At 39.1% G+C, this 11,686-nt stretch overlaps 1 protein-coding gene across 1 annotated transcript; it reads left to right on the top strand.

The window, feature by feature from the left end:
• The first annotated feature begins 9,677 nt into the window (after nucleotides 1-9,677).
• On the top strand, nucleotides 9,678-11,347 carry LOC138431339 (heat shock transcription factor, Y-linked-like). Its single transcript, XM_069573401.1, has 2 exons — nucleotides 9,678-10,187; nucleotides 10,664-11,347. Exons 1-2 carry the CDS (start codon nucleotides 9,678-9,680, stop codon nucleotides 11,345-11,347), a joined length of 1,194 nt encoding a protein of 397 aa, XP_069429502.1.
• Nucleotides 11,348-11,686: the final 339 nt, after the last annotated feature.

Here is an 11,686-nt window from a genome sequence, read left to right as displayed (position 1 = left end):
AGTAAGCGTCTTTTAATTTTATGGCTGCAATCGCCATCTGCAGTGATTCTGGAGCCCCCAAAATAAAGTCTGACACTGTTTCCACTTTTCCCCCATCTATTTCCCATGAAGTGATGGGACTGGATGCCATGATCTTCGTTTTCTGTATGTTGAGATTTAAGCCAACTTTTTCACTCTCCTCTTTTACTTTCATCAAGAGGCTCTTTAGTTTCTCTTCACTTTCTGCCATAACAATGGTGTCATCTGCATATCTGAGGTTATTGATATTTCTCCCAGAAATCTTGATTCCAGCTGGTGTTTCTTCCAGTCCAGCGTTTTTCATGATGTATTCTGCATAGACATTAAATAAGCAGGGTGACAATATACAGCCTTGACGTACTCCTTTTCCTATTTGGAACCAGTCTTTTGTTCCATGTCCATTTCTAACTGTTGCTTCCTTGCCTGAATACAGATTTCTCAAGAGGCAGGTCACATGGTCTGGTATTCCCATCTCTTTCAGAATTTTCCACAGTTTATTGGGATCCACTTAGTCAAAGGCTTTGGCATAGTCAATAAAGGAGAAATAGATGTCTTTCTGGAACTCTCTTGCTTTTTCCATGATCCAGCGGATGTTGGCAATTTGAACTCTGGTTCCTCTGCCTTTCCTAAACCAGCTTGAACATCAGAAAGTTCATGGTTCACGTATTTCTGAAGCCTGGCTTGGACAATTTTGAGTATTACTTTCCTAGTGTGTGAGATGAGTGCAATTGTGCAGTACTTTGAGCATTCTTTGGCATTTCCTTTCTTTGAGATTGGAATGAAAACTGACCTTTTCCAGTCCTGCGGCCACTGCTGAGTTATCCAAATTTGGTGGCATATTAAGTGCAGCACTGTCACAGCATCATTTTTCAGGATTTGCGATAGCTCAACTGGAATTCCATCACCTCCACTAGCTTTGTTCTTAGTGATGCTTCCTATGTAACCATTTTAAAAAATGCACTGTTATACATCCATGAAATGGATGAATCTTAAAAATACACAAACTAGGGGACTTCCCTGGAGATCCAGTCTTTAAGAGTCTGCACAGGTTCCATACCTGGGCTGGGAAATAAGATCCCACGTGCCACATAGCTAAATAAATAAATATTTAAAAAGAAAATATGACATCTGAATAAAGCCAGACACAAAGGTCATACACTGTATGTGGGAGAACTGTAGGTAGAAGAGAAGCAGGAAAGAGAAGCATTCTGTAATCCAAGGGAAACTTTTTTTTTTCTTTTTTTGTGGGAAGGAGGAAAAGAACTACTCTGATAAAAGCTGCCAATAAATTAAACAAAATAAAACCTAAAATTGACCACTGAGGTAAACATTTGGAATTCACTGGTGACCTTTAAAAGAGTGGATTTAAAGGAAAATAAATAATTGGAAGTAACAAGTTCTACAAACAACTCTGTGGAAGTCTATAGTAAGCAAATATGATATATAAGAAGCAGAAGCAGGATGTGTCCCCAAATGACAGATTTTTAACAAGAGGTGACATTATAGTCAGTCCGTTTGCTGATGTGAACCATCCAGAGAAACAGAAAACGTAAGAGACAAAGAGACTTGCTAGAATATCACTGAATAAACAATTGAGCAGAAAGGTGCGGTACATGGGGTCATTGAGGGTCAGACATGACTGAGCGACTTCACTTTCACTTTTCACTTTCATGCATTGGAAAAGGAAATGGCAACTCACTCCATTGTTCTTGCCTGGAGAATCCCAGGGACAGGGGAGCAGATATCTATGGGGTCGCACAGAGTTTGACAAGACTGAAGTGACTTAGTAACAGCAGCAGCAGCACACAAGTGTACACAAGCCAAATAATTCACTCATAGTAACATAACTGAGATCATATGAAGAAAGGTTGGCATGGTGGATTAATGGGTATTGTAGCCAGCCTTCAAAATGACCTCAAGTGACTCACATCTGCTGATATTCCCACCCCTGTGTAGTTCTCTCTCAAACTATCACAGGGTTGACCTGTGAGACTAAGCAAATACAGAAGTGAAGATGTGTAACATCTGAAAAAAGACTCTGCACTTTATATTGGGGGCAAGTTCTTTACTGAATCACTAATTCTGCAAGAAGAGAGCAGCCTTCACATAAAGAGCCCCTTGGAGAGGCCCACAGAGGGAGGAACTGAGGCATCATGAGTACAGCCAAGTGAGAGAGCTTAGATTCAACAAGCCAAGTCTTCAGAGGTTGCCAAACCAGAGAAAAGCTTGACTACAACCTCAGGAGAGACCCTGAGGATAAACTACCCAACTGGACTCTAGACCAAGAAATAACAAATGTAGGTTCTTTCAAACTATTTAATTTTGAGATAATATATGCAACACAAACATTTCGAGTTATAATATCATTCATATCATACTTACACACAGAAGAGTTCTCCTACAAATACGGCAAAAATTTAAAAACACAAAACAAACCAAAACACCTATGGCATGGCATGGCAGTCCAGTGGTTAGGACTCAGCCCTCTCACTACCAGGATACTGTGTTTGATCCCTGGTCGGGGGACTAATATCCTATGAAGCCATGTAGTGTAACCAAAACAAAACATGGCAACATTGATATGCTGTGAAGTTCAAAGCTGTACCAGCAATAGAGCTATAAGCCAATACAAATACAACACAGCTGTAGGCACAAGTTGCTGGGCATAAAGCTACCTGTGATCTTGTTTAGTGGCATGAAATGAACTCAGATGGTCCCCGGCCCCCATCCAGTGGAGTTCAATTACTTAATGAAATAAAGTCCTTAAGGGTACAGAAATGAACAAGTAATCCCATGTAAATATGCTAAATCACAGCACATTTTCTCTGAATGAACCACTTTATTCATTTATTCATTTGGCCATGCTGCTTGGCTTGTGAGATCCCAGTTCTCTGACCAGAGATTGAACCCAGACCATTGCAGTGAAAGCCCAGAATCCTAACCACAAGGCCACCAGGGAGCTCCCACACTTTCATTACTTTGAATTTGTAGCTAAAAACTTAGGATATGTGCATTGCCCCATTTTAGCCTCACCAACTGGTAGGAGTCAGCTCTACACAGCTTAAAATCCATGGTGCTCTTACTTTTTTTCTTTCAAGAAGGCAGGAGAAAGCAAGCCACCAGCTTCCCTGCCTGTTTTTAAGGTTGCAATGCAGACAGCTTCAGAGTGACCTGAATCCATGATTGCCCTGAAGTCACCCCCCCTCCCCCACCAATCAGGGTCAGCTATTTACCAATTAGGAGAACACTCTCTCAAAAGCAACTGTGTCAGCCCACGAAGGAAAGGAGGAAAATGGAAAGCAAGAAAGACACACCTTTTCTCCTTATTGTAAAGATGTCTGTCACCTTACCTCAGGGCCACACTGAAGACCTGAGCGCTTGAGACTTCCCAGGGAGGTGAAAGTCACATTCTGGAGGTGGGCAGAGGGAAAGGTCATGGTGAGTCATGTGTTCTGGGAATGTTCTATGCCCCAGGCCCTACCTGATCCTACTCTACAGATGCTGACCAGCTGTCTCACATTCAACCAGAGCAAATAATTGAACTCCTGTTTCCTGAACTTCTTCTTCACACCTCCCTTCTCTCAGTAACAAACAAACAAATACCTCATCTGCCAACTTCCCAAACAACCAAAGGCCTAAATCTCTGACCCCCAGGGACAGGGGCAGCTCTGGAGTCTGAGGAGAGGCAGAGGAAACAGGAAAATGACTAAGGCGCCATGGCAGTGAATAGGCCACTAGATTGTTTTTTTTTTTTTTTTGCTGCACCCACCTGACTGTTCCTAGGTGCAGAGCCAGGTCGGGCCCGAGTCACAGACCTGCTGTGAAGATTTGTGTTTGTGTGCTTAAATACATTACGTTCCACAGGAGACCTGGGTGAGAGCTGGGGGCCCAACAGGCCCTTCCCCCAATATGGCTGTCCCAACCCTGGGGCAGGAAGGCTGCCAGAGAGCAGTGCCAGCCCAGACTAAAGGGGCCTTGGGGCCTGTGGTTACCAGGGGAGTCCAGTGATGGTGTCCAGCACTCACAGCCCTCTGGGGTGACCTGCCCCTTGCTTAAGGAACTTGACCATACACCTGGATCTTGAAGCCCCTCCTCTCACAAAATTCCATTTGGATCAATGTAGGGCAGCTTGCCCTTGTTTTTGTGCAGCCTATAGTGAGCTGAGAATGAGCTTTACTTGTGCTTTTTTGTTTGTTTGTTTTTAATTTTAGAGCCTTACACTTTTTAATGGCTGAGGAAAGCCAAAAAGAATATTATTTTATGATGTTAAAATTATTTGAAATTCAATTTTCAGAGTCCATAAAGTTGGAAAAGGGACTTACTAGTTCATTTGATTACTGTATATGGCTGCAAACTTGATTAATCACCAAAGATCATATTCACAAAGCCTCAAGTATTTCCTTTTTGGCCCTTTCCAGAGTCTTTTTAAAATGCCCTCTTCTGCTGGAAGTCTCCTAGTAGTCATATGTGGGAATAAAGTTTGGTTTTATTACAATATTTTCTCTATTGTATTCATTTTCACTCTTTATGAATTTCATTCCTTCTTATCACTATAAAAATTTTCTGTTGCTCATCTTCACAACTTTTTGAGATAGTTATTTGTGACTCTCATTTCTCTTATATGTAATGCTATAAATTTACCCTAGCTTGTTTCTGTTGTTCAGTGTCTCAGTCACATAGGTCCCTTTGTAACCCCATGGACTGCAAGCAGCACACCAGGCTTCCCTGTCCTCCACTATCTCGTGGAATTTGCTCAGACTCATGTGCATTGAGTTGGTGATACTATCCAAACATCTCATCCTTTTCTGCCCGCTTCTTCTCTTGCCTGCAGTCTTTCCCAGCATCAAGGTCATTTCCAATGATTTGGCTTTTCACATCAGGTGGCCAAACTATTGGATCTTCAGTTACAGCATCAGTCCTTCCAGTGAATATTCAGAGTTGATTTCCCTTAGGAGTGACTGGTTGGATCTCCTTGCTGTCCAAGGGACCCTCAAGAGTTTTCTCCAATACCACAGTTCAAAAGCATCAATTCTTCTTCAGCACTCAGCCTTCTTTATGATCTAACTGTCATCCATACATGACTACTGGAAAAACCATAGCTTTGACTAGACCGAATTTGTCAGCAAAGTAATGTCTCTGATTTTTAATATGCTGTCTAGGTTTGTCATAGCTTTTCTTCCAAGTGGCAAATTTCTTTTAATTTCATGGCTGCAGACACCATCCACAATCATTTCAGACCCCAAAAAAATGAAGTCTGTCACTATTTCCATCATTTCCCCATACCAATTTAACTGTGTCTCACAATTTTTGCTGAATAGTATATTATCATTCACTTCCATGTATATCCTAAAGTTCTCTTCTTAAGACAAAAAACTTATATATTGTATGGGCTTCCCTGGTCGCTCAAATGGTAAAGAACTTTCCAGCCAATGCAGGAGACACAAGAGGCCCAGGTTCGATCCTGGTTCAGGAAGATCCCCTGGAGAAAATACTGGCAATCTGCTCCAGTAGTATTGCCTGAAAATTCCATGGAGATATATATTATGTATAATATAATTATTGATATTTTCCAAATGAATTGCCTTTTAAAAGATGTTTCTTTGTCAATTTCTCATTCTTGCATTATCACAGATCACACAGTCTAAATATTATTGTTCCTTTGTATTTGAAGATTTCCATTCAGTTAAGTATACCATACTTTAGATTTCCATTCCAGTGAAGTCAAAATGAAGTGGATGTGATGCAGAGACAATAATTGGAATGCCTAAAATGTTTATATGTGAAATGACCTCCTTTAAGCCTCACAATTAATCCAGCATCTTTCAGTACAGTACCTATAACTAAGGTCCAAGTTTTATTTAGATTTACCAGTTTTTCCACAAATGTTCTTTTCCACTTTCATATTCCCATATAGGATACCGAACTACATAAGGATATATACCCAAAAGCTACAGATACCTCCGTTAGCCTACTCTGGTCTCTGCTGCTGCTGCTGCTAAGTCGCTTCACTCGTGTCTGACTCTGTGCGACCCCACAGACAGAAGGCCACCAGGCTCCCCCTTCCCTGGGATTCTCCAGGCAAGAACACTGGAGTGGGTTGCCATTTCCTTCTCCAATGCATGATAGTGAAAAGTGAAAGGGAAGTCGCTCAGTCATGTCCAACTCAGCGACTCCATGGACTGCAGCCCACCAGGCTCCTCTGTCCATAGAATTTCCCAGGCAAGAGTACTGGAGTGGGGTGCCATTGCCTTCTCTGACTCTGGTCTATAGCAGAGTCTTAAACTTTCCTTGCTTTTCATGACTTTTGACAATTTTAAGGACTCCTTCAGGGACAGGTATTTTGCAGAATGACTCGCAATATGAGTTTGATATGTTTCTCCTGGTTGTACTGGGGCAACACCTACCGTCTTACTTGGGTTTCTCTTACCTTGGACGTAGGGTTTCTTATCCTAAACCCTCAGTGTTTAGGTTAAGAAAATATTTTCTAAGAGTATCTTAAGATGATAGTTACTCATTATATATAATACTGCTGGCTTCAAGTTTCCTGCTGGAAGTATTTTTGCAATGCTTATGTGACAATTGGGTAAAATGTTGATAAAAACACAGACTATAAAATATTTCCCCATTAACATAACATATTGAGCCTGTTCATGTTATCTAGTTAGATTTTCTCTAATGTAGAAATTATGGAAATACAAAGAAGGACAAGATCCAAGGGATATGATATGGAGAGGGGGCAGGAAGGTGAACTACTATGGGATGAAAGGAGAGAAATTTCAATTATTAATGATTTATATTGAAATATTTGGTATCAGAAGTTTGAAGTGATCAGAAAAGTTACATACTGAATTATGGTCAAGTGATTCAGATGTATACATCATATAATTTTAATGCTCAGCAAGCCAGAAGAGCCTGATTATGATCTGTGCACAGTGCACTGTGCATCTTTTTTACCCATTAATGGATAGCTGTTACCCCAAATCCTGTTAGCTTATCATTGTACATGTGGTTCAGACATGTTCCTATGTTACTGCAGACCCTAATTCTTAAAATTGTATCCAACATGAGGATAGCAACAGCTTTCTTAGAACAATATCTTTAAGTAACTTAGAGATGTGATTTTTGTTGCAAGCGAAATGACACAAAGACAAGACACACACACAAGAAACAGACAAAGACACAATTCCGGCCAGAGGAAAAGAACTGCACAAACAAGCTGTGTTTATTTTTATAAAACCCCATTGGCAGAATTTCAGACTGTATGACTAAGCCTTCTCAGTACAGCGCATGTGCATAAATGTTATTGTACAGCAAAAGGGAGTAAGATTCCTGTTTACTGCAGAGTCTGTCCAGAGCTCTTTTCCCCTCCTTATCACAGGAAGGGAATGTTCCCTCATTTGCAAGGGACCATTAAACTCAAGGCTGTGTCCAGACTCCTTGGCAGAACATCTTGTTTGCAAGCACGTTCCACCCGAGTAGAGAGTCCTGTTTGCAGGCACATCTCCGCTTCCCTATTGTGGCCATATTAACTTCCTTCAGATTTTATCTCTTATTACAGAAAAAATAGTGGAAGATGAGCTAGATTAAGGGAGAGCCTTTCAGCAACAGAATCTGAATTATTCAGCCAGAAAATAATTAAGTAATACAAGGCTATGATTTTTCCTGTGGTCATGTATGGATGTGAGAGTTGGACTGTGAAGAAGGCTGAGCACCAAAAAATTGATGCTTTTGAACTCTGGTGTTGGAGAAGACTCTTGAGAGTCCCTTGGACTGCAAGGAGATCCAACTAATCCATTCTGAAGGAGATCAGCCCTGGGATTTCTTTGGAAGGAATGATGCTAAAGCTGAAACTCCAGTACTTTGGCCACCTCGTGTGAAGAGTTGACTCATTGGAAAATACTCTGATGCTGGGAAGGATTGGAGGCAGGAGGAGAAGGGGACGACAGCGGATGAGATGGCTGGATGGCATCACTGACTCGACGGACGTGGGTCTGAGTGAACTCTGGGAGTTGGTGATGGACAGGGAGGCCTGACATGCTGTGATTCATGGGGTCGCAAAGAGTCGGACACAACTGAGAAACTGAACTGAACTGGTCTTCCCAAACAGTTCATTTATAACCTTGGTGGCAAGCAACGTGTTTGGCCAACTAAATAAAGTTGCCTAAAATTATATGTATATATATACACACACACACGTGTGTGAGTATATATATATAAAAAAAAACAACAACAACCAATGTCTTATAATTCCTGTTAGATATAAGGGCGATGGACATAAATAAACCCAAAAGTAGAATGATTCAAAAGCCTACTTGGTTATTGAATATATGTAAAGTGGAAATATTTCAAAATGTGTTTTCTTGGATGCATCTAAAATATGAGGACTCTTATGTCACTTCTTTCTTTCCTTTTAATTTTCATCTACCAATTTTCAAGTGTTTGTCCAGGTTTAATGACAAAAATAGATATATTGTTTGCATAAAAGAAAATATTGATAACTAGTTTAGATCTCAGGATTATTTCCAACTCTGAGCTCCATTTCAACAGGAAATTGTCAAAGTTGTTGTTGAGTCAAACACTCCAACAGCTGCAGAACCTGAAACAGAAATCAAACCTGCAACTGAGATTTTTATGTCACATTTATAATAAACCTAAATCAAACACTTTATTTTCTTTCTTGTTCTAAGTATTCTCTTCTAAAGATTGATTGAAAAGTATGAAAAGAGAGAGAGGTAGGAGATTGTAGACCTCCTCGTGTTTCAAGAGGATTTTTAATCTGAGAAGTTAGAAAAGGCAGAAACAAAGGAAAATAATTAAGCTATATAAATTAATAATTATTTAGCCATTAAGCAAAGTCAAGGATCTTTTCTTCCTCCTCTAGCACCATAGATAATATTCTGAAAAATATCCTGTGAACAGTTTCAGAGATGCTAAATCCCCAGCCAGGCTGAAATTTAAGTACGTAGACCATAGAGTATTTTGAACTAGCCAGCCAATGATGTTATCTCCCAATATCCTCAGGGAGGATAACAGGCCATTAGTAGAATGTCCTAAACTGATCATACACCCCATGGCCCACCATCACTCTGTTGTTAAAATCCTTCCCCTGAAATCATTTTGGGAGTGTGGGTCTTTTAAGCAGTAGCTGCTAGGATGCCTTGCTTGGTCCTACAATAAACACTACACTTGCTTTCACTGCAGCCCACAGTCAGTTGGTTGACTTTATTGTGCAGAAGCAAGCAGACCCAAGTTTGGTTTGGTAACAGTATAGAAAGGTGATAAATTACTTTTATTTCATAAACTAAGTAGATTTATTGACGTGATTTTTCTGTGTAAAAAGTTTTTAGGAATGATATTTTTGCAAGTTTCATATTTTTGGTTACTATTAATGTAAGCAACCTGTATTTTAAATTGATACAAAAGTGAACAGTGGTTTAACATTACCCTTAAATTGCTAGGAGACCAGTGACTTTGTGATGTCATAGCTACCCTTCAATTGCTAGGAGACCAGTGACCAGTGATGTCACAGCTTTTTGACTTTGAGAACCTCCGTGATGATCTAGAGAGTTTATCTCCGTAGGCCAGTCAAGCACCATTAGAAGTTGCAGTGTGTAAAGTCAGACAAATAAGGAAAGTATCTGAAGAAAGATTTCTTTGAGATGGCACATATTCCTTCAGAAATTCAAGATATGCTTCCTAAAGATGAATCAACTGGTTCAGAAACCATTAGATCTCCTTTGTGTGATTACACACTTACTGAGGACTCAGTTTTGAGATCTATGATTGAAGAAGATGCTTTTCAGGCTTTGTTTGAGGAAGTTGTGATAAAAATGCCACGTTACAAATTTTCTGTCTCTGAAACAGATGAACTGAACGATTTTCTTTCACTAACTTTTCCTCAAAAACTTTGGAAGCTAGTTGAAAGTGATCAGTTTAAATCTATTTGGTGGGATGAGAGTGGCACTTCTATAGTGATCAATGAAGAAGTCTTCAAGAAAGAAGTCTTGGAAAGACAGGCCCCTTTCAGAATATTTGAAACTGATAGTATGAAAAGTTTAGTTCGACAGCTTAACCTTTATGGGTTTAAAAAAAAGCAACACACTTTTCAAAGATCTGCTTCACTAGCTGACTTTCTGGAACAAAAAAGCAATGTCTCTGTTTTGAGCAAGGTAATCCAAAATTTTCACTTATTATTGGCAATATGTACGATTAAATATGTGACCTTGAAAGCCGCATGTTCACGTATGTAGCTAAAACAATTTAAAATTGAGATAATTGTTGAAAAAGTTTTATTTTTTGAAGTTGAGAACAGCTGGAGGTTAAAATATTTAATATTTAACAAACATTCCTAGCAACTTGAAACGATACAAGTCCTGAAGCTAATTAAAGTGGGATTTACTGTATATGTTTGCAACATATTTTTACTTGGTATTTATTGTATATACTGTATATTTTTACAATATATTTTTACTTGAGGATCATAATTGTTTTTAACATGTAAGGTGTTAAAACTACTAATGGAGGTGTTTTAGTTTATTGTATTTAATTTGTATCATTAAAAGAATATATTTTTATAGTTTAGCTTTCCTTGTCAGTTTTACCTTGGTTTATAAAGAAACTAAATAATTTTCTCCTTTGATTTTAGTTACAGATCTATCATAACCCAAATTTCAAAAGAGCCTATCCCCAACTTTTATTAAGAATGAAAAGAAGAATTGGGATTAAAAATTCCTCTCCAATAGCTTCATTAGTTCAAGATTACAAGAAGAAGAATGTTAAAGCAAGGGGCAACGTAGATAATTGTAACTCTAGTTCTTTTCCTGAAACTAATGGGGAGAGTTCATTTTCAGCCTCCACAAGTTTAAGCGTGCCTTTCATACTAAAGCCTTATACCAGGCAGACCATCGCTAATACAAGTGCCCTATCTCCATGTGATTTTCCTTCCCCATCAACATCAGTTAGACAAACAGAAAAGAGTGTGATAGATCAACCTGCTGTTTTAAATCAGATGAGCAGTTTTAATCGGCTCTCACATAATAGCTACACTCAAGCAAATGGCCGCATGGAGAACTTTGCTACTACAACGACTTCTGCTTCTCAGAACCACATTGTATCTCCCTTACAGAGCAGCTATTTTGGACTGGTGGTGCATCCTTCTAAATTTCCAGTTAGTTACAGCTATATGAAAGCCCATGACAGTCCTTTTCCAAACCTGCAACAAAGAGGGAACTCATGGTCCCCAGTGCCAAGTATCCGTGATACATCTTCCTCCTCTCTTTCAAGGTCAACTCATCAAAAATCTTCATTATATGAAAACCATCCTAATTAAAACCGATCTATCAAATAAGTGTCAGATTATGCACCATAAGGAAGAGCAAATTTTATGGTTGTAGATGTCAACAAATTCCTACAATGCTCATATTTGAACAATAAAGTTACAGGTTCATCTTCATTAGTTTCATTTTGTTACATGTTCATCTTCAAATAGTTTCATTTTCTGTTTTGAAACAAGAGTAAAATGAGGCTTTATTTCAATGTCTATTTTACTGTGTTGTTTTATAAACTCTTTAGTTCAAGGAAACATTCTTTATGCATCCTAGGTAAATGAAACCTAATCGTTTGTAAGCAAGAAAATGAGAAAAATGGGAAAAGAGGTAATGGATATAAA

Source organism: Ovis canadensis, chromosome Y (genome assembly GCF_042477335.2).
Source record: "Ovis canadensis isolate MfBH-ARS-UI-01 breed Bighorn chromosome Y, ARS-UI_OviCan_v2, whole genome shotgun sequence".
Lineage (NCBI taxonomy): Eukaryota > Metazoa > Chordata > Mammalia > Artiodactyla > Bovidae > Ovis > Ovis canadensis.
This window is presented reverse-complemented; position numbering and strand designations above follow the sequence as displayed.